At 38.1% G+C, this 24,629-nt stretch overlaps 2 protein-coding genes across 5 annotated transcripts in view; one reads left to right on the top strand and one right to left on the bottom strand.

Moving 5' to 3' along the window:
- The window catches only part of LOC145934036 (frequenin-2), a 42,575-nt gene extending 21,333 nt beyond the window's left edge, over positions 1-21,242 (bottom strand). The window contains exons 1-2 of one of the 3 annotated variants that reach the window (XM_083034229.1): positions 21,161-21,242; positions 17,614-18,222 (exon numbers count right to left, since the gene is read on the bottom strand). In XM_083034229.1, coding sequence (XP_082890355.1) covers positions 17,614-17,677 — 64 coding nt within the window. In that variant the 5' untranslated portion in view covers positions 17,678-18,222; positions 21,161-21,242. Of the gene's footprint in view, positions 1-17,613 lie in introns of all 3 variants that reach the window. The other 2 variants (XM_083034231.1, XM_083034230.1) reach the window with 2 other exon arrangements.
- Positions 1-24,629, top strand: part of LOC145934038 (uncharacterized) — a 96,658-nt gene that overhangs the window by 46,850 nt on the left and 25,179 nt on the right. For both annotated transcript variants that reach the window (XM_083034234.1, XM_083034235.1), the window contains exons 4-5: positions 6,067-6,233; positions 6,326-6,368. In XM_083034234.1, the coding sequence (XP_082890360.1) occupies positions 6,067-6,233; positions 6,326-6,368 (210 nt within the window). The remainder of the gene's footprint in view (positions 1-6,066; positions 6,234-6,325; positions 6,369-24,629) is intronic.

Raw genomic sequence — 24,629 nt, 5'->3', positions numbered from 1 at the left:
TAATAACGGGATGATAACGGCAAGACATTGTCGCGGATAGGATGGAGGCTCGCTCCTTATTAGCGGGCAAATACCGATCTATTCCAATCTCGACGCCCTCAAGAAGAGATTCCTCACTTTGTCGATGCTTCATTATCTCGTATTCATTTAAGTTAAGAGGATTCGTAAAAATAACGATCCAGTTCACGTGGAATGACGTGCAGCTCGATGTAGTTTGCGAGTATTTTCGACTGTACGATAGCATATTATTGTACGTGACACAATTTTCAGAATCTTTAAGTTTATCTTTCGATTTGCACATATAATAGTTATTAAAGATGTATAATTATTAATCGAGGATACATTTTATTTTATTAATCTAAATTTTTTAATAGTTTCTGAACAATTAAATAATTTTCCGATACATTAGTATCTATACAATAATAATAATCCATTTATCATTAGTTGAAAAAACATAATTGCAGTTTCTCAAACCACTTATCCGGTGAATTAATTTGGCGAACAACTCCCGCGCATTTGGAACAACGGTTTGTAAAGTGCACTTTAATAGAATGCTTGAATTAACGCCGTTGTCCCCGATGTAACGCGGATCCAACCGAGTATATATTGCCAACGCATTGTGATGTACCGCGAGAGAATATGGTAACGACTTGCGCGAAATATTTACGCGGTCGCGTATGTCGCGATCGCGCAATACAATTGAAATAATTTTTCGCCACGCGTTGATAGAGGGAAATTGAATTAGATTTTGACGACTCTAACTCTCTCCTTTGTGCGCGATTTTTTGCGCGCAATAAACTCTTACGTTGGACGGAAAATGGAAAACGTAACTGACGCATTTTATTACATTATGCATTTTGTAATAAAACGTCGTGGGGCGGAGATATGACAGTCACGTGCGGCACGTTGCAAATTAAATTTATAGTCGTTCGTGCACGGTGCAGTCTAGCGAGATATTGGATCTATATACATAATTAGTGACTAGTGAGAAATATAAGGAAGATCAGAAAGCTTTTATGCTTTTTCTCCACGAAACATCAGTTTATATATATTTATCTATTATTGAATTTTATTATACAACAGAAGCATTATCGCAGCTCAATTATCACAAACAATTGACAATTGTTGAGAGAGTTGCTGCAACTGTTTAAATAATTATTGTTTAATAACGATTTGCATGCAATATGATAAATGATAAACGATTAATCAATACTAATGGACCGAAACAATTAATAACAATAATTAAATAAATTAGAACTACACGCACAGAGGCAGTTTGTGTCATTTGAGAATTGCGTATAATAGGCCGAAAATTCCCTCTCGAGGTAATATATATTAATTCCTTTATATATATTAATTCCTTTATATATATTAATTATTAATTTATTATTAATTATTAATTAATTATATATATAATATATTATATATATTAATTCCTATACCGAATTAGTATTAGGATTCAGTGGCGAGCGAAGCAAACACATGGGAGACCCGCAGATCGATAAATCGTCGATCTACGTCCATGTGTTGATTCTTACGCATTGTATTTCACCTTCTCTCGCGGGACCAATTATCAGGATACACATATCGCTTTGATAGATGATGGAAACTCGCGTCGCGGTTCACGCTCACGTGCGATACGAGACATGGCCATTGTTGAAATGTGACAAGACAGCGGCATCAGCCGCACGTGCTAGAACTGTCACCAAACGGGGTATCCAGTCGATTTTCATTATTCAAATTTTTTTTTAACGGCGACGAGATGAATTGAAATTTCGATTGCTCGGTCTATTGAAAAACGTCGCATTTTTTTCCTCCTCTTAATCCAAATGTGATCTTTAATCCAAATTCCGCGTTCAAACGAATAGGAGACGTTGACCGAAGTGTCGCGCGACCTTAATTATTCATTAACGATTCCACATTTGTCTTTTCGTATTTGTAAACGCATATTACAGGTGAATGTAGAGAGTATGTAATTTTATTATGAAAATTTCAGGCGGTCGTTAATTAACGTGTGCACTCCTATATTGCTGCCATGTGTTGCATCTGAGTTCATTAATAATGTTCAGTAGCGATTCGCGCGCGCGATAATGAAATACCGAACAAAATATCGGATTATCCTAGCTTGTTAATTAACGTGCGTAATTAGTCGTGTTTTTCAAATCTATTTGTGTGAGTGAATGAGTGATCTTCAAGTGGCAGATATTTAACGTGATGAGTGAATTTGTTTATTTTAACTTTACTAATTAGTTAGATACGCGCTGTCATATCAATTTCAGTATTATTCACGCAACAAAGCGATATTATAATCACTTACGCAATGATTCGATATTACCGCGAGAATCGTCGTTTTGGTAGTCACTTCTTCTCGCTTTGCGATGCTTTATTATAGAATTGAACGAAAGAAAATATGATTCATATTTCTGCTCTCATCGAATTGATGATACGAGCGGCCACATTTGAAATGCAAAAGTACTTGAAATATCTCTTGGTTTTTTTCCCGTATATTTCCATACTTTTTTATACATATACTTTTTCCTCATATAAAGTTCATACAAGTTCCGTAAATAAGAATTGGCTGTCGGAATAAATTTCTCCGGCTACAGCATGTAAATCTATCGCTGTTGGTTTATTCTTAAAAAAAAAAAAAAAACTTAAAAAGAGGAAATAGGAGAAGTAACCATCATAAAATTTTACGTAAAATACGAGTTCATTTGTTCGTTCGTTCGTTCGTTCATTCATTTGTTCGTTCTACTAAATTGTCCGTCACCCGTCTTCTCCTTATCTTCACCTTCCACTCTTGGCATAAAAATGAGAATTGTGTTTGCGCGGTCATAAGAGACGGAATGGAAAAGAGAATTGTAAGGAGGCCCCAACCGCGCGTAGCAAGGGACTTAGCTTTCTCATCTGTATTCCATTTTCTTAAAATAAAGAGCTATCGTACTCCATTGACGCTTTGACGTATACGCCCTCGCATTCGATGGAATGCATCGTGCCTTCTGATTTTTCTACTCACTGGGAGATGAGATAGCAGGCGCATATGTGATACATATGTTCGAATAAAAGACATCTCGCGCGAATCCAATTTCGAGATGGCATTTCGAAAATAAATATGTTTTTATTCATCTTATCCTCTATTTTTTTATCTTAAAATATAATAATTTACTTCCAAGGAAACTTGTTGCCACTAATTACCGTCGGATCGTTATGTCAATTTTTGCATTAATACAATTTCAGGAAACAAAACTTGTAATTAAAAAAATAAGTAATTTTTTTTGTAATACTTTACATTTTTTATTTTATATTCAATATTTATAAAGATCACACTGTAAACTCTAATATAAAAAATGTAAAGTATTACAAAAAAAATTACTTATTTTTTTAATTACAAGTTTTGTTTCCTGAAATTGTATTAATGCAAAAATTGACATAACGATCCGACGGTAATTAGTGGCAACAAGTTTCCTTGGAAGTAAATTATTATATTTTAAGATAAAAAAATAGAGGATATATATATATATATATATATAAACAGATATAAATATATATATATATTTGTCTTTCTCCTGTAAAAAAAATGAAGAAATTCAATTACAAGAAATTCTCATTAAAATAACGATAAATAACTTTTTGAAATACTCACAGGAATATTCGAGACTTATGAAAGAATCGAGATAGAATTCCCTTGCCAGATTAACGCATTAATAAAAACGAAGAATATTTTTTCTAGATCGTTTTTGCGATCCTAGCTTTAAACATTAAAACCATAGGGTATTTCGAAAAAAAAATACGATTGCGATACGCGTTTTTTGAGGAAAACGAAAGATCTACGATTACCCTAAATTATTCGTAGTTCGCAGTACGTATTCCAACAAAGTACATTCGTGCTTTTATATTCCTGCAATGTGAAACCCGCATCAGTTTGCAGGATCAGACGTGATCAGCATTACGTCCACTAAATATTACGGTATGACGTTATGTGTAACGCCGCCACTTTTGTGTCCGTACAAATATAGATATCGCTATTGATAATGAAATGATTTGATTTATCTCATTTATTCCTTTCGCAAAAAAAAAGAAAAAAAAATGGGGAATCGAAATCGAAAAATTAGCTCTCCGATTATGAAAAGAAAATAAATAATTTTTTAATCGAGTTTAAATGGCTGCTTTGTTCACAATATATTCTTTCTGAATTTCTCGCGTGTAAACACGCGACGGTATTTTTAAACGACGTAGAAAATAAAAAATTGTTGAATTGACCGAAAATATTGCGCGAAAACGTTGTATTTTTACAGAGTGAAACTTCATGTAACAGTTGATCGAATAATAAAATATATTTTACAAAAACGTGATAACACATAATTGAGATTTTTCGGAACGTTTTCAGTAGATATTTAATTAACATTATTCTATGTAAAGTCACACTAATGTCTTTCGCGTTATAAAAGGCGATCGGCTTTTGCCGTTCGATTAAAGTCGAACGCTCGGAGATATCTTTGAGCTCGATTCTTCTCTTCGGTTTGCTTAAAATACACTCGTTCGCGTTCATTAATCGAATTTCCATTATCGATCAGACGGTAATTGAGGGCAATTTTTTTCTTTATCGGGGATCAAGTACCTTGATCTCATTAAGCCTGTTAAAACATTCGGAATTCTTCGGATTCCTTCAGAAATATAATATACATATTCTTACGTGATACTTTTTGTAAATACTAGAACAACATAAGCGCGCGCTGCTTTGGTTTTATATATGTTAAAAAAATTATATTTAAAAAAAATAATATAAAGTTTATTTAAACTCGATTAATATTTTTGACAGAAATCAGCTGATAACTGTCAAAAATATTAATCGAGTTTAAGGAATAATAATATATTTATTTATTTATTTATTTATATATTATTTACAACATATTATTACTTTAATTTTTATAACATATTATTATTTTAAAAATTAATTAGCACAAATTAACGCTTTAATTAGCTGATTTCTGTCAGAAAATATTAATAAAGCGAAAATTTGCTAATTAAATATTTTAGCTTACATATTTATATTTATATTGTGTATGTTATAATTTGCTAATTAAATTTTAAAATAATAATATGGTAAAAGTTATAAAATAGTATCATAACATAACATAACTAATAATAGAGCTTCAATTAATTTTTTTTCAGTAGTAATATAAGACATTAATCAGACGTTTGTGATTGCTCGGTAGATACACTGACAAATTATCCAAATTCATTATTATACAACAAATTAATTATATAACAAATTAATTATTTTTTACAATAATCAAGCTTTACAATAATCAAATACACAAGACATCTCGAAAACATTTCTATGAATACGAGAAAGAAAATATTATTGCGGAGAAAGAGACATTCTCTCTCTCAATGTCTCTTAATCAGCTGATTTTTCTGTCAAAAAATATTAATAAAATTTACTAATTAAATATTCTAGCTTACCTATTTATATTTATATTGTGTATGTTATAATTTACTAATTAAATTTTAAAATAATAATATAGTAAAAGTTATAAAATAGTAATACGTTGTAAATAATATGTTATAATACCTTATTCTCGATTAATATTTTTTCTTTCTAAAGCTCTATATCTCCTTCGAGTTTTAATTAATTATTAATATTAAGTCATATATATAGTATCGCGCGCGCGCTATTAGAGTGAAGTTGCCGATGTTTGTAGCATAGCGGTCATTACCGAAACGCCGCGAGTATCAGGCAGTTCGAGCTGCGTCCCGCTGTGATTAATTAGTAAGCATAATCGTTAGAAACGATTTCTAACCTTTGTATTGTAATATTTATCAATCGCATATCATAATTTCAACGTTAATATGTAGTCGTAATTGTTCGAAACGCATATTTCGTAAAAAATTCGATGCAAAATCTGTTGCCAACATAACCCAACTTAATCTGTTTTCGCGCGAATGTGTTGCGATCCGTGGATATATTTATCGTTAATTCTAGTCTTTACATATTTATATTGTGTATGTTACAATGCGAAATAATAAGATTATTCTAATATCTATGTATTTTATTTGTTACAGGTAGCATTGCGATACACAGTGCGATTCACGCGTCGTGTCGGGAGTGCCGTGTAAAGTGTCGCGCGATCGTAATTATTTATTTTCGCGAGTGTCGTGAGTGCTACCATGGACTAAGAGAGGAGGAGGAGGCCCGGGGAGGCATCGGGCGACGTCGGGGCAACTATGAGGTATGCAAAATAAAACATTTTTTCTAAACTGTTTATGAGATATTCAACGCACACACATCTGTATCTACATAATTTGAATATTTTGTTTTCAGATCAATGTGTGCTGTGTACTACACTCCGCTATTGCACCTATCGGTGAGTGAGAAATTGTTTATATTATAACATTTTTATAGCGGTTATGGGGGGGGGGGTGTATATAATATGTTGAAAGTATTAAAATAATATGTGTTTTAAATAATATATTATAATATGTTATCCACGATTAATATTTTTTGACAAAAATCAGCTGATAATTGTCAAAAATATTAATTGAATTTAAAATATTATAATATCTTTTTCTAAAAAAGGCATTAGTCGATTCTCGCAAGTACTGTTGCATCTTTCGCGATGCTAATTGACTGTTTTGATTCGTATTGTGCGTTATATTTGTAGCATCGAAAGGCTGTTATCGCGAGGGTTAGTAGTTTAACAGTTTGTTCAAAATAAAATAAAAGAAAATAATATGTTTTAAATAATATGTTATAATTCTCTATCCGCGATTAATATTTTTTGACAGAAATCAGCTGATAACTGTCAAAAATATTAATCGAGTTTAAAGTATTATAACATATTATTTAAAACTAATATTATTATTCTATTTAATTTTATTTTGAACAAACTGTCAAACTGCTAACCCTCGCGATGACAGCCTCTCGATGTTACGAATATAACGCACAACTCGAATCTTGACAGTCAATGAGCATCGCAGAAAAACGACAAGAATAAACTTCGATATATGCGAGTATCGACTTTACATATCTTTTTTAGAAAAAAGAAATGTAAATATATGCAATCTTTCTGATATCTCTCTCTTGCGAAAAAAAGAACTATGCGTTGAGTGGAGCGAGCTGAGCACTAAAAATTTTTACAATCTACTTCGTATCTTAATCGCTTTGTTTTTCTCGGCGCGAGTCGCGACGGTATTTTTCCGGCGTCCGATATTTCTTTTTGAACTACTGTGACCTTTCCCATTCTATCCAGCCTACAAAAGGTTATATGTACTCCGTCGAATCGGATCTTTCGACATTCATCGCGAAACAGCTTCCTGGTCTCGATAAAAGTTATATAGCAGTATCCGATACTATTAAACTCGGAATGGAAAAAGATTAATTCTTCTTCGATATAAGAAACAAAAAGTTTTCCTGATAAAATAATCTCACTATTTCAGAATTGTCTCGGTAAGGAGATTTATTCCTATAATAATGATGACCGACAATTTTATTTTTATCGCAACATCGTACAATATATGTAAAAGCGTGCAAAAAACGAGACAATTCTATTTTCAGATCCAATTATTTCTCCCCGACGAGAGCTTCATTCCTAATAGCAGGAATGCAATTATATATATTTTTGTTCGTTTAATAAAAAAATCTTTTAAGCACATGTATAGCATATAGCTATCTTTTTTTATATATTTTAGTATATATTCCAGTAGTATCGTCCTTACACAAGCGCAGCCGCGCTTCGAAATAACTCTGCCGTTCGCGCTCTATCGGAGATGGAAACATTGTAATGCACGTACGAATTCGTACGATTTCGCGCGTATATAGAGAGAGATACCATAATACAGTGATACAGAAATATCTGCTCGCATAGTTTCGGTGAACAAAAAAGCAATTACGCGCTCCCTCACGCTTCGTTACTTTACTTTTATTTAGTTATTTCTTCGCGATATATATAGGAATTCTGCGTCTCTCTCGTCGAGTGTAGCTTGCAGCTGATCATTAACAGGACATCCGATGTTATCAGCAGCACACTGTGGTACACGTGTGCTACTATGTTACAGGATTATGGGAACGATCCTATAAATTCACCCTCGTTTGAACAAAGGGCGGATTCTCGGAACACATCCGGTTCTCCTTCGGCACGCGCGTGAGCGCATATCTATCGCCCCGTCCTAGATTCTCGTTCTAACCGCGTTTCGGGAGTGTAACGAAATTACAGGGACTGCGAAATTAACATTGGGGAGATGCCATTGCCGCGCAAGAAGTTGGGCAAACTCGCGTTATCGGAAGGGTACCGATTGCTTCAAGTCAATTAGCGCTGGTTTAACGAATCACACACAAATAGACACACACATACGCCGATAAATCGTTCGGCTGGCGAGAGTATTTCGTTCATTGCTGCTTCGATTATTCGACATTATTCGTACGGATATTCAATTTTCCGTGGAAATATAATTGCCATCAGCAACACATTCTCAGGCCACGTTGTACCCTGGAATGAACAGAGGAACTGATTGCTAGGGATTTCGTGTCTCCTCGTCAGCTGCTACTCGGAAATAGGGGTGAAACTCCGCAAAGACCTCGTTCCCCGGAGATACAAATGATATGTAAAGGACGTGCGTGCAAGAGTTTGCACTTTCCGCGTCGACCACTATGTATTACTCGAGGAATTAAATTAAATCCACACGATGAATGCGCGTGGATGAAAAATTTAGGGTAAGAGCTTTTTGAGGTAGGAAGGGCAGGCGTTGTTAGTCACGAAGATACGGGAACCACCCAGACGTTTCCGCGTTGTTAGAACACGATTCCATAAAGCATACTTTACGTTTACGGTTGACGTTCGTTGTTTTCTTATTTCGGAGGATTACAAACTATTCTAGCATCCTTCTTAAATTTAACTTGACGCGCGCGGCGATGTTTTATTAAACTTTATTTAACAAAGTTTTCGGAATTTTACCAGATATTTTAATTTAATTATTATTATATTATTTTAGAGAGAGAAACTTTCTCTTTTATTATATATTTGCTTTTTTAAATAGAATGAGAACGATTCGTGTTGAATTTGGCACTCTCATCGATTCGTATCGTTCAAGTGACTCGAATGTCTACATTTAAAGCTTGTGTGCGAACGCTTTTAATATTAGCTCTATTCATGTTACTTCGATTACATGAAACCCATCGAGATATTTTAGATGGATGAGTGGATATGCATACTCACGTATATGTCACAGGTTAAACACATTTCGATATAGAGCTTAAATGTAACTATGACACGCAAAAAAAATGCAACTTTAATTTTTATGCGCTACTGTGCGAAATAAAGTTTTAAGATTGAATTTCATTGAATTCATCTCGCTGCGGTTAGCGGAATGATATTGCTCTCGTCTTCGAGATACGGTATGACGGAAAGTTGACACGCGTGCAAAGTAGAACTCACTGCAAATTGTGAAACTCGACAGCCAGGCAGACTGCATTTTGCGGCCGGTCGGTAATCGTCTAGCTCTCGCACACGTATGTATGCATGTCACGACGAGCGCATATAGGCGATGTGCGCGACGAGTGAAAAAGCATCACGTGCATCGATCGTCCACCGTGACAGACTACGATCCCGTGGCAAGAGGAGGAGGTGGTGTAGGAAGAGGTCGGCTGGAAAAATGCCACAAATGAATAATAACCGACGACGACGACGTCGTCGACGTCGTCGCGCTTACGAAGTCCGTGTCTGCAAAGGACAGGAAAAAAGGAATGCTCGCGCAAAATACTTCACGTATCACGATCGCCGCGTTTTCATCCCGGAGGGTTGAAAGACAGACGGGAAAAACGACGGGAACCACCCAGACGTTTCCGTTTACCTCCCCGAGCGGGGAGAAGAAAAAGAGATATCGACGACGCCGACGCGTCGCGGAGGCGTTTTGTCGACGCGTTCCAAGCCGATACGTTTGTGTGTTAGGATTTTTCCGTTCCGGTCCTTCCGAAGAACGGGGTAAGAATAACATTCAAAGCGATCCTAAGTAAACCGACGCGGCCAATCTTGCGGGTTAGGATAGCGAACTTCCTGCGGAAAAAAACGCGTATACAAAGTTTTTTCTCTCGCTTTTTCTATTTTTCTATTTTTCTCTTTCTCTCCCGCTATTCCCGAAGGATGATGCCGAGAATTTCTCTGGATGATTCATGGTCGATGCGCTCGTCGTTGCTTGGGGAGGTGGGATTTAAGCCGAGGATTGAAGTCGGCATGAAACTCGGCGAGTATTACTTCTCGCAGCCAGAGGACCTCGCTCAGATGTAAAGTTGATGCGTGAGAAATGATGCCAGGGCGAGAGATGCTGGCCGTAAAAGTGTTCGCGAATTTATTATTTCTGTTGATTTAGTAATATGACATGGAAGGCGAAGTATCCAATATCATATGAGTACATAAAAAGTATATAAGGAATCTATATATCTCATGGGAGATGAGAGGAAGGAGATGTGTCTCAGAGTCATACAGCAATAAATACGAGTATTTTTTCTCGTGTTGGTATTTCAATTTCTCTCTGTCTCTCTCTCTCTCTTTCTTTCAATATTGAACTGGCGAAACAAAAGTGAATACCAGGAAAATTTAACTAATATTCATTTTAAATGCGCGTAAATAAAGGCGTAAACGCCTCCGCATCGGATCGGTCGACTAGAAAAGGGAGGGAAAAATTGGAGAACTTAAAACTCCATTGTAAGCAATACTTGATCGTCCATCGTATTATAGTGATATGTACTACGTCTACTCCGTCTTTCGAAGAGAAATTGAGTAACGGAAGCACTCGCGCGAGTAACCGGAGATAAATGATAACTTCTACAATTTCTCAGCGACATCGTCACGATATGCGCGCGTGTGTATGTAGTATGTGTACATCACGAAGAGGTTAAACGCGGGAGTTATTTACTGCATGGGAGATAAATCGCGCGCGAGGACAATTATTCTCGGTCGCGCGAAAATGTACGAATATGTGCGTAAGCCGGACTAACATAAAACGTTCACGAGGGACGTAGATCAGGGACATCACTCGAGATAAAGCTGGCGGGGAGGGACAGCTTAAAGGCGAAGTCTCGCATGAGAAAAGTTAATAAGTTACAACGTGATAAAACGCGCCGCGTTAATCACGCGATTACGAGAACGAATGCCGAAGCTCGAGCACGCGTCTCGTAATTTTTACGTCGTTTAGAATGCAACATAGTCGCGAAACATTATTTCACAGGCACATGCCTATTGATTTTCGCGGACAGATTAAATGGAAGTTTCCTGCGCGAACGGTGCACCATTCCTTACGAAAGAAATCGCGTGTAAAAAAACGCGAAATATTTTTATCCAGACATTTACTGCGATTAGTATTACTATATATTTGTATAAAAAATAAATTAGAAGATACTTAAATAGCTTTACTCGAGGGGTAAACCGCTGACCAAAATTGTGTACACCAATGTCTACTAATGCCCAATTATTGGGCATTACTGTACCCTAGTAATGCGTAATAATGCCTAACCTAACCCTAACCGCTTATAATAAACATGAAAATTTCTCTAAATTTCAACTATAAAAAATATATTATTTATGAGGCGCATTGGACGAAAAGCTCGAACAAAACAATTTCTGTTCTAAAAAAATAATAATGACGTTAATTAATAGCTAATAAAACCCGGCTAGTAATGCCCACTAATGTACACCAATGCCCACCAATGCCCACTAATGCCCACTAATTCCCCAAATCTGTACACCGCAATGCCCTCAGCGATTTACCCCCTCGGCTTTACTATTGGAAAGACATAAATCACTTCTTAAAATACATTAAACTAATGACACGAAATGTTCCTGACTGGACGCTTACAAGTGAAGATTAATTATAAAATTAGATTTATTATTTTTTATTTTTATATATTATTCACAAATTACAATTTTATCCAAAGATTTTTATTTTATGGGGGTGATTCTATGGGATGATGATGGAAAATTTTCTAATAAAGGAAATTGCATGGTCGAACGATGTCTATTGTCTTGTATGAAGCTCCGAGAAGCTTGGGATTATGAAATATGCATATTATAAGTTTCATTACAGCGTGCAGCGTAATATATTCTATCTTGCTTTCGAGCGATAATTAACGATTATTTAGAATCTTTTTTTTTCCCACGAATGTGGCGTCAATGAAATCGCCGTCTTTATTGCTTCGGAATTAAGTCGAAAGATCGAGTGAGATTTTTTTCGACAAATAGGATTATTTATGCACTGTATAACGAGTCATTTTTACTGAACATTTTTTGTCATATAAAAAAAATAAAAACTTGAGATTGCTTCGAAATATAAATTACAATTAATTCGATTTATTTTATATTAAAATCTAATTGAATCCAATTATTAGTATAATTAGCTTTGCAGGCGACACTAGCGTTTAACTAGGATTAAAGTGCTACTCTCTCTCTCTCTCTCTCTCTCTCTCTCTCTCTCTCTCTCTCTCTCTCTCTCTCTCTCTCTCTCTCTCTCTCTCTCTCTCTCTCTCTCTCTCTCTCTCTCTCTCTCTCTCTCTCTCTCTCTCTCTCTCTCTCTCTCTTCTCTATCGCTTCGTTGGTGTAATATCGCTTCATCATGCTGGGGAATGTGTGATGCAGGATCAGGGCAAAGATCAGATTTGCTATTGTGAACGTAATATTGGATTATTTGTTATAATTTTGTGGATTACATGGCGCGACAAAAAATATATACATAAATATTAAAATTGCATACGCATGGATATTATGTAATAATAACGTAATTTATAATATACCTATATCGAATAATTGAATATACCGCAGCATCGAATAATTTGTCATATTCGATGCTGTGGTTAATAAATGGAATTTTACTTGCGCGAACACGCGTTACACGATAAAGGGCTGCTATAAATTTGATCACGCTAAATATAATGACCACGAACACGAGAGGGTGCATTACGCCCACAATTAGATATTTCCTATTTATGTCAAGGATGCTTGCTAATTTGAATTTTATCAAAGGTTTATGCGCCCCGCCTTCGAACGTTGTTAATATCTTAGCGTGCGAGAGCTAAGAGTCTGCACAATATTCGCGAAACATTCTCCGCTCTATAAATAATACTAAATACCGATACGTTAATTATTCACAACAATTACAACATTGGCGGAACCAGCCAATATTGCAACCTGGTTCGTTTGTTCGCTAGGCGAAAGTTAAATCAGTTTACAAGCTTATTCAACCGCGTCGGAATTTATAATCTAAAATCTAAAAGGATGTTAATGTCCGGCTAAGGATGCATCCGTGTGTGAAATTTCTCTCGTGGCCGGTTCTTAACGAGCTTGTAATCTATAATAGCTCGTAATTTCACAGTTATTATTCTCGTAACGAAAACCACCGAACCTTTCCTACAACTCCGTTCAGCTGGCAAATTTATCGTCGGTATATACAGAAGCAGCTCTTGCGCTATCGCGTATAAATCGTTTAAATTGTAACAGCCGTCTGCTTGACATTCGCATATCTTTGCGGAGACGTTACATCGATAGTGCGCGCATAATTCGAATATTACGCCAACATTACGTCCGGCTACATCGCTAACTCCATCCACCCGTGACGATTTATGTTACGAATATTATAGCGCCATGTATTCCCACTCGTTCATCCGTTTTATAATTTATGTCATGTTGTCCCCGGATCAAGAGAGAGACATTTCCATTTAATGCATTGTATATACGTGTTCTAGCGTTTATTTCACACACATACACACATATATTTTTAAAACGTCTATTTTTGATATAATTCGGCGAAAAGAAAATATCATTGAAAACCGATATGGCATCGGGGGCAACATTGCATCAATTTTTGTAATCTATGATTCATTGCCCCGAGTCGCTCTTTAATCTCAGATTAAATTTCGTGCGGGGTCAGCGCTGTCGTTCTTCATGTTCCGATCTATCTGCGAAGCCATTCATGCGTCTATAGAAATTTTTATACGGAGAATATTCATGAAAATCCTTTCTTTCATCGATCGATCCTGCTCAGAAATTGAAGACTTCCAAATTGGATTTCGGACAAGGTAGAGGTATTTTCCGCCGCGTTAAACACGCGAAAAGCGACGCGCAATTTAAATTTGTTTGCGCGAAAGTCTACGCGCGAGGGTCACAATTAGTTCGAGAGTATATATCTCGTCTGAGGACTTTCGAGAGATTCTTTTTGCCGTAAATAAAAATCTTAGTTACGATAAAAAAAAAGTTCGCCGCCGCAAACGACGTAATCTATAGTGAATTCGCGCCGTTAAACTTCCTTGTAGAATCTTAAAGTGCTCTCGGAAGAGAGTTAGTCTGACGATGAGTCGTATATGAATCGGAAGTTATCGAAGAAGCAGGTCATTCAAAACTCTGCTCATTCAAGCCGACTAATAGACATGCAAGTGGAAGATATTCAGATTCGCGGCTAATAACAGCAAAATGTGCGTATTTCGGATTTTTAAAAATATATCTATAATACTCTAATGAGAACTCTTAAACTTACTGCTTGAAACTTTATCCATCATGGCTAGATTTTCTTAATGAGTTTTCTTCGTGGCTTGTGACTTATTTTAGAAATATTAAAGTCAATAATAGTTGTCTTGTGCAATATTAAGTTGGTAAGAAATTAATTTTAATCTGTTAATTTTTTGCAAAGAAAGAGAGATATTATTTTAATTTTATGTATTTTGTTTTTTAAATACATGATTACATATAATATAAATTATAATTTTAAATCGTAGTTTTATGTAACATATTTTAAATAACAGAGACAATATAAGATATATAAGTATAGAATATTTAATATTGATGAATATTTATTTAGTTCACAAAGAGTTAAATGTTATCGGACAATCAGAAAAAGCAAAAATTACATTTTTTAAAATATCTATAAACTACATAATCGTGTATACAAAAATTATTGTTGCACGAAGAGAACATTTTTCACAAAAATTTGTAAAATAAATTTATTTTAATAGATGCGACAAAACTATAAACGTTTAAAACTTTTATCACAAGCGCGCGTGATTTACGATATACGAGTTGCACAAATTGATAGTAATAAGGAAAGCCAAAATTATCTTTTCATCAAAATTATTTTTTTATTTTTTGGTCGTAATATACGAACAACCAAATAAAATGTTATGAGGAAAGCGGTGAACAATTCAAAGAGAAAGTTAATGTTGGTTAGGCGCGGCCTGTATAAAACGCTAGATTATTTCTACATGCGAGCATGGCAGATATAGAACGGTGAACGAGCGTGGATGTGTGAATTTTACAGCGCGCTGGGCCACCCTCTGCTGGAAAGAAAAAGCGGGGAACCAGAGAATATTGTCGGACGAGATTACGTTTTTCCGTCGGCGCGGCCCGACACGTACAGCATAATAAACGCTTGGAACGCTTTCGGCTTTTAGTCAGCTTCGGCAAGCAGTCGCACTTTGGTTAGTTAATTTGTATTATGCACAAGGCGTGTCTGATAAAAGCGAGGTAATGACGCAAACGCTATCCCAGATCGTTATTGCGTTACAGAAATTGAAAGACAAGTGTATATGAGAACAGAAATTAAAGCTTGATTACTTTTCTCACATGTTGATAAATACATGTATGTATATATTTAGCGCCGCGGGATTAATATTTTATATCGATAATCTTTTGTTAAAAATAAACAAGGTAATCGTTTATACGTACGCATTATCATATGCCACACTTTGCATTCAATCCGCCGCGATTTACTTCATTTTCGAGATGAAAGCACAGTGACGTCAGCAACGATGTTTAACGTGACATGTATATGTATGTCGATAGGATACGTTGGTATACGCATTATTGATGCAGTTGCGAACTTTACGTAAAGATACGTGGCTTAATAAAGTTGAGCTTGTAATAGGTATATTTTGCACTATCCCTTGGCTCACGCAACTTTTTGTTATACTGGGTCAATCAGTCGATCGTGTTAACAAATTGGTGGGTATTAAAGTGCGAAGGCAAATAGGCCGCGACAACCAGGCTGTCAGAGATTCTGTGTACACCTCTGCCTATATCCGTCATAGTTTCTTCTCACTAGGGAAACTATCTATCAACGACACAGCTCAGAAATATGGATTTTGTTTGGCGTATGTTTCCGATTCCTGTGCAAAATCTACAACTCTGCTAAACTTTTTAATTTAATTTTTTTTTCAAATTTACGTAATCGAGATGTTTTAGAAAACTCTAATATTTATATAGATTAAAGATCAATTTCGAAAAAAGTTGGTAAATATGATAATAAAAATTATACTTTTTTAAAAATTAAAGTTAAAATAAAATAATTGCATTTTTTTCAAATATAAGAATGATGTCTGTTATTATTATTTATTACTATACAATCGGCATTAGAAGTCTTTTCTTGAAGAAAGGCGCAAAAAATTGTTGATTTAGAATCTCAGACCTGTCATTATTGCCTTATGAAAACATTTGTCGAGCGATTTGCTTCGACGTGATGTTTGTTAATCGAATTTGTTCGCGTGCTTTTCAACAGGGTAGATGTCTGTGTAAAACTCTACGTGAAATCCATCGTCGATGCTAAAACGACGCAAGTCATTCGGAAATATTAGGCTAAAATATACAGAGTCACCCTTCGCATTTTCATCCGAATAACCCGCTCCGTCAGTCTTTGAAGGGGAGGTTGGAAATATTTCAGCCGTTCATTAAAGACGTGACAATTTTCACGACGGAATTATTATCGAGGAACACGCACGCGTTAGAGCTTTTATTCGATGGAACAAGACCATTCTTCCCTATTCAGCTTATAGTGTAAAACTGCGACGGTAAATATTAGACTTCATCATAAATGCAGCAACTCTACCGCAACTTTTTCCTGAAAGATTAAACACAAGTCCGCGGTTGTAGACGTCGCGTCGCTTTCGCTATCGAATCGGGGCTCTCGTTCAACGGAAACAAAGCCACGTGGAAGCGTGAAAGCGCGACGTACCGTCGTTTCCGACAGGCAAAGTTTGTACGGCAGCGGAATGGATTAAACGCGTTTTATCGAATGCAGGAGAGGTACGTCGTTGCGACGCGTATTGAACGACCGCGCGATCGATGCGCGTTTAGCGTGCAGACAGAGGGAATGTAAAGAGAAAGAGAGAGAGAGAGAGGTATATAGAGACAAACACAGAGAGTCAGAGAGAGAGAGAGAAGGAGAAAACCGCTCGAATGCTGGAGGCTGCGGCTACACGGATCGTCAAAATAACGCGGTAGGTCAGTCGGAAAACCCGAAAAGTCTCCCCCTTTCCCGTCTTTCCCCGGAGAAAGACCTGCGATTCTCTCACCAGTTCGCGCGGAAGAATTCGAGAACTTGGAAGACCCGCTTTTATAGAAAGAGGCGCGCCGAAGAAAGGGAACACGCCGTACGTCAAGCGCGTCGCGAGGGCGATTTAATTCGATGTTTACTCGAGCATGGAGAAATTCCGTGGGCGCAAAAATTTATGGAACTCGCGAGCTCAAGGACAGACGTGTCTCCCAGTCGTGTATACGATATGGATCCGCGGTACTTTCACACGACAGTTATGATAAAATACAGGCCGGTATGTCGCGACGATGGCGGGTTATTACTACTTACAGTACGTGTCGGTGGTGAGTCGATCGATTGTATCCTGCTTGAGCTTGCTATTCTTCTTGCCCATCTTCGTCTAGCTTCGTCTTGCTATGCGTTAACTTAACTCGTTTTTTTCGCACCGATCTTTTGTCCCGTTGAATCGCCCTTCGCTCTTCTTTCACACGCGTTGACGAGCTTTCTCTGATGAAGAGATCTCACCGTCCAGCTCGCATCTCTCGATTCTCTCCGAATCGCAGTTGATACTGATCGAAGTTGAAGTTTGAAAGTTCGGGTGATCGTTCGACCGGAGAATCGACAACGTCACCACCGTGAATCCGGGGCACGGTAAAGAAACGAAAAATTCGTTCGAAGAAGTTTCTGGAAAATGCGACGATCGTCTTCTCTCAAACGCGAGTTTCTTGGCTCCTTCTGTCTTTAGGTCGCGGAGGTGCTCTATCAGATTTCATCTGATAAGTTTCCCGTTCGTGACTTTCTCCCCCCCACGTTGAGCCGAGCCGGTTTTCCTCTGTCTCGAGAGAAGTTGGTCGGTGGATTCAATTTGGAGGTGTGTTTTGTAGGAAGGCGCGAAACTTTCTTCGAGCTCAAGAAGGCGTCGATGCCCCTCGGTAAAATCTGTGTCGCAATCGAGGAATAATATTTGATTTAATCTGCTCCAGGGGATGCACGGGTGAAGTGAAAGGAGGGTGGAAGGAGGGAGGCTGCGTATTTAATCGATTTAACTACGACGCCGAATTCGGTCGATCATTCGTATCGTTTTGTTCTTACGGAGTCGATATTCGTTGATATGCCTCCTACGTAGATTTTTTTTTTGATGATATTGCTTTTTCTACGGAGAAGAATACAAGGGAGAATTTTAATGAGAACGCGAGCTCTCTTTCTCGTGAATCGGTCGCGGTTGAAGCTCTCCATTTTTCATTTGTTACTCGAAGCGCTCGCGATGTATTCGAGCGTTCGCGCGGAAATCGGAACTAGAAATTCGAGACTTGACTACATTTGCGTTCGAATTACGCATTAAGCGGGGATAATTTTCCGGTGCGGTAAATGAGCTTTCGCGGAGTCATTAATTGCCTCGGTCTTCTCGAGGAAATTTCGAAGAGCGCAGACGAGCTTCCAATTTGCAAAGATTGTATCGGAAAATTAAGACGAACTGGAAGAAGAAAAGACTCTGGCGGGAATGTTTGCGTGAAAAAGCGATTATCACAATCAATAAATTTATTTTCAACTGTCGCGACAAGGGTTAAACGGATTCGAATATTTGCATCGAACGAATTATAAAATCTTTGCACGATGATCTTCGATGATCTTCGATTATATTCAAGTGTAATGAGAATAAATGTTATCGTGCAAGAATACATTATTGTCTCAAACCGATTGCATTAAAGTTTTAAAGGTCATAAGACAGGATGGCCGATACTTTCTGGACTTGCACTGGCCAATCCCTTCTAGGCTATTATGTGAGCTGGGCTTTAAAGGCCAACGGCGTTACGATATCTCCCACCTTATCCTAGGATTAAACAGAATTTCCACTAAATGTATTTCCTTAATGCCACGATTCTCTTGTTCCACCACGATCGTCTTTAATCCTACCGTTTTTCGAATGCTACCATAAAATATTATATGTCGTTTGTTACTTTCAAAAGTACAATAACCATCACCAGAGTGTTTCCTCTTCGTTTATTATATTCGCAGACTTTTCAATTGCTAATAATACAAGTAAAATAAAAATTGGATAAAGATTGATTTTTTTTAACTTTAAATATACATCAAGAAGCGAGCGAAAAAAAGCAATCAATTTCTGTTAAAATATTCTCGAGTTAATTATTCACGCTAGTCTTGCGATATATGCGAATCGATTGTGCGACGGAGAGGAAACTCGGGTTATATCGGCATGTTTATCATGAAGTCATTAACACCGTTGAATAATGAATTGTGCCCGCACGTTTTCTATATCTATCCCGTTATCTTCCCGCAACTCCGTTTGCTGGACGACGGATTAATGAATGGCGATTGAAAGGCAAAGGAAAATTTTCAGCAAAAGGAGAAATCCTCGATCGTGGAGGGAGAATATCCGGTCCAACGCACCGGTTTCAAAACAAGGTCATGTCCGTTAGTCGTCGAAAACTTGGTAAAAACTTGGGACGAATAACAATGGACGAGCGAGTCTCTTTGAGAGTACGGGTCGTGAGATGAAGTTACGGCAAAGTTAACTCCTCTTCTCCCTTAATACAGAGGAGGAGGATCTTACTCTGGTCTCCGAATGACATATGCGGTACCCTGAGGAGGATAACCGTGCCAGAGGCGAGGAGATCTCTCTCGCCTGGAGAGAGAATTCTATGAATTTGAATACGCAGATCAGTCGGCTAACGTGAATTCATACGGCATCGCGTTATCACGCAAAGTTCGCGGGACCGTGCGTGATATTATAGAGAGATTTTGATTTATGCGCCCTTCGTGATGTCGTGTCTGATCTGTATGAGAGGGGAGCTCGACGACAGCGAACCACGGCGGCATCCTGTGAGATTCGGGAATATCGAAGGACGCGAGGGAGAACCTTGCCGAATGATTAACTTCCGGTTGAGGTCGTGCTACATCCTTGACCTCGCGCCGCATCGCGATGACACTCGGAGCATGCGTTTTCTGCGCTTATTATTACGTCGTAACGTCGTAACGACGAAAGCCAGTCGATCGACGGCGAGAAAAAAAGAAGAAGACATCGGAGATCGACGCGAGAGAAACGCGGAAGAAAGCGGAAGCTGGATACGGAAATGCGCGGCCTCCAATTTCGCGGTTCTCCAACTCGCGAATCCTCTGGAGAACGCTGAAAAGCCGCGGAAACCTGATTATCGAGAGACATTCTGCAGCGCATCCCATTCATAAAACAAACCGGATATCGACGAGCCGCTGCTCTCCGAAGTGCACTAAAGTGTCGTGTGTCCGGAGCACCAGTTCGATCGCGATAGCTGATAGCGGCGCGTTTAAAGGGATGTTATCGTCTCGAGCACCAGCAACTCGCGCAACTTTTACACAAAACGTCGATAGAACGCTGGAGAACGCCATCGAGCTTCTGAATGAAGACGAGGATGGCGGACTGGCGGGTGGGAGAACCGTTTTATTCGTGAAACGTACGCGCTATTCAACGAAAGATTCGTCACTGAAGGGGGGGATTATATTGGACAGGTCAATGAAGATCGGGATATCGCTCTGTCCAGATAATATTCGTTTGCTCGACACGGAAGCTCATCTGCGGATGCGAAATTTTGACCGCTATCGGAATTCGCTCTCTCATCGCTATGGCTCGTCGCGAATCGATCGAGATTAGCTTTATATCACACGCAAGTTGACATGATTAACGAACAGATGCTGCGCCAGCCAACGGCTGGCGAACCAACTCGCTTCCCAGCTGGTCCCCGGCTTTCGCGGAGGAAATCGAGTTAGAATCAAGGAACGTTGACGCGCGATCGTCGTGTGAACGTTGGAGCCGCGTTCCTTCACGAGGACTCTATCCGACGACTTGACGATAAGTAAGGGTTTCATTCATGAGTTCTCTCACCGCTGGCGGAGTACGTTCGTTGGCGAAGCGCGGACCAGTGACGTCATAGCGTCGCGGCGCCTGGCGTCAGACTGGCTCGGCGATGACATTATGTGGAAGTGTGTTGGGTTACGCGATAGCGCAAGCGCACCACTCGAACCTGAGGGGGATGCTCGAATATCCTCCCTCCCGTTTCCGTCCTTTACATCGAAGGTTCCTCCGATTCCACCACCTTCGATCCTCTCCGCGCTTTCTCCTTCTCTCTGGGTTCCTCTCTCTATCGTACCTTATATACGTTCTCGCCGTCTCGGTCGATCGCGTTTTGCGTCGTTTCTACTCTTGTCCATCTTTCCCCGATTTTTTCTCGCGCCTCTTTTCCATTTTCCTTTTCCTTCTCCTGTGGAAAATTTTTCCATCTCGATTTCCTGCACGAATCCCTCTCGATTTCGCGTTCCTTTCTTCGCGCCGTCTCTCTCTCTCTCTTTCGTGGATCTTTTGCTACCTTGCTTTTTATCCCTTTCTTTCCGTTCTCCTTCGTGCCGAGATGCCTTTACCTCTTCACCTCCATTTGACCATAATTCTCGTCTTACAAATATTGTTAGCACCCCGTCGCATTCGGAAAAACTTTTGGCCCCGGCGCGCCTCGTAAAGTTCCATTATGGAATTAACCCGAGCGAATATTCGTATTCAAGAGGGAGTTCGCGTTTTTATTATTATTTATCATTGTCCGCTCGTCGCTATACTGCCAGCTGTGTTCCCCTTTTCTAACTTTATCACGAACTATAATAAGTATCACTTTGCGTTGTTGTGGTTATTCGTCTGCATTTGCGCTTGAAATTTTTATCGTTTCTGCTAAACTAAAGGATAATTAACGCAAAGCCGTACTAAAATATGTTGATAGATTTTATCTTGAAAAATAATATGTATAATATATTTTATAGCATAAACAAGTATAAAGTGTGTGTAAAGAAATGTCATGAGATTTTTCTTGATTTTCCATAATGACGTGATCAATCACAGCTGCGTTATTAAAAAGATTATTCGAGAAAATTGAAAAAAAAAGTTAATAATGACCACGCTATCTCGCGTTGATAACTTTACTGCGAGAATGAAATAGGAAAGATACAAAGTAGGGAACGAGTGTAAAGCAAAGAAATACGGGAAAACGAAACGCGGCGAAAATCTTTCCGGTGCTTCATCCTGATGAGATCAATCACTTAAAAATGCCGTTGAAATTCGTAGAAAAAAGAAGGAAAGAAAGAGAAACAGAGAGAGAGAGAGAGAGAGAGAGACGCGTTGGCGAAACAACATTTTTTGATTGAACGGAACTTAAAAGGAAGATGTTTTCGGGGCAGTATATATTTCACCGGATTTTCGTTGCACGTCGACCATTTCGCGGGTGTGTTCGATGAATTCGAGGCGAGGAATCTAAATCGGCGCGGATTCGCTGCCGGATCCATGAATAAAAGAAAAGGTTTGCGTGATACCGCTGATTCGTTGGTTCGATGACAAAACGATTTATTTCAACCTCCACCTTCGCCTCGGCTAATGTTCGAAAAACTGATTATATTGCCTGCATATACATAATATTGATAAACTATATAGATTCAACATAATAATAAAATGACAAAATTAATTAATAAACAGAATGATAAAATAATTAATAAATTAATAAATTAATAAATAAAATTAATTAATTAATTAATGAAAGTTATAATATTGTAAGAGAGATATCGTAAAATATTCGACAGTTGCTCGCAGAGAGTGGATTATTTCCTCATTACGATTTACTTTTACTCTTAATCCTTTCCCACGCGATTGTAATTAATCGGCGACGTCGCGGTAATAACTCCTCAGCGACACCTAATTATCTCCTCGAGATAAGAGCTCCAAGCGCGCGCGTCGGCGTTTCTTTCTGCTCGAACCAATGCAGTTTTTCGTAGTTTTTCGCTGACCATCGCCGAGATGCTGCGGCAATCCGATTTACTCTCTAGTCCATTTTTATTGGCTAGCTACGAAAGCCGTAACTACCGAGTACGTATCGACTTCTGGAAGGCACGGCATTCTCCTTTTTCTTCTTCTTCTTCAATTCTCCCCCACCTCCTTATGGAGTAATAACAAAAGTGCTCGAGGCGACATACGTCGAACAGTAATGGACAAAGCGCGAACCAAAGTGGAGCACGTCAGCAGTCCTTGTGCCGGCAGTCCTCGGCATAAAAACGTCAATGATCGTCTCTCCCTGCGAAGATGGGAGCCGACGATCAACAACACAATGTCGACGACAATAACAGATACATCTGTCGCGGGGCGAGCGTAAAACGCGATTCGTCAAACTGTTTACGGCTGTCGCGATCCTTCGATGAATAATTGCTCGCCCGTTGATGGCCATATCCTTCTCTGCGCAGGACGATTCCTCAACTTCAGCTTAGAGCGCGCGATATTCTTCGATTTATATATTCGAGAAAAGAGTTGATAAAGCGGATTTTGCCCTCGCGGTAATTGAAATGAATTGAATTTTGCGGCAGCGTCGAAGGAATGATATTTCGTGTCATGAAAAATGTCGTGCAAATTACATCAGGTTTTACGACGGTTTAATAGTTTAATTCATATTATTCGCTTGCAATTTTTCAGCGTCATGGATTTTTATTATTTAATACGCGATAATTTAATATTTAATACGCGACATTTCTATTTGCCTGATGAATTTTTCATAGGTTTAGCGCTGCTTTATTGAGATCTAAAAAAAATAATTTCCGGTAGGAATGTGAGGTTTATGTTGCGTTCGTCGAAATTAAAGTCGTATCTTAGGCCATCCACTTGCCGGATAGAAGCATTATAAATATTCACACATATGAAACATTAATTTTTTTTTAACTCGGATAATTGTTCCCTGAAATATTAGATTAATGAATAATTGAATTTATGATTATTCTTTTGGAGTTATATAAAATAATAATATTTAAAATAATAATTTTTTTTAACTATAAAAAAAGATATATGATATTGGTAATATTTTTTATAACTATTTTACAATTATATTTTTTTAAAAATTCTGTTACCGATACGTGTATCTTCTGTAACTTATTGTTCGTGTTCTTTTAAAACTGATCGATCTCAATCTGTCCGATTTTCTTATAAAGAGTAACAAGGGGTAAAAAATTTCGTTGATGCAGCAGTATTTTTCTTGTTCGCGAAATGGTGAAATTGGAAGAAAATCTCGGTTATATTTTGGCATCTTTGCGCCCGGGTGTCGCGCGAAAATTGCGGTAAGAGCTGCTCGATTCGTCGAAGAAATAAATCGCGGAGAAACGTGATTCTCGCTCCTTGGAGGGATATATGATTCTATTTGCTGCGATGACCAAGAGAGGCGACGATATGAACGCGAGACGATGGCTGGAGGGTGTGTCGAGTGGAAAATTGAATCCGCGACTAAAACGCACCTGGAATTCGTCGAAATTGCGCCTCTATATTTAATCTGTATATCTGCCAC

The sequence above is a fragment of the Prenolepis imparis genome, unplaced genomic scaffold, assembly GCF_030444845.1.
Source record: "Prenolepis imparis isolate NDT839.2.m4 unplaced genomic scaffold, iyPreImpa1.0 SCAF_3, whole genome shotgun sequence".
Lineage (NCBI taxonomy): Eukaryota > Metazoa > Arthropoda > Insecta > Hymenoptera > Formicidae > Prenolepis > Prenolepis imparis.
This window is presented reverse-complemented; position numbering and strand designations above follow the sequence as displayed.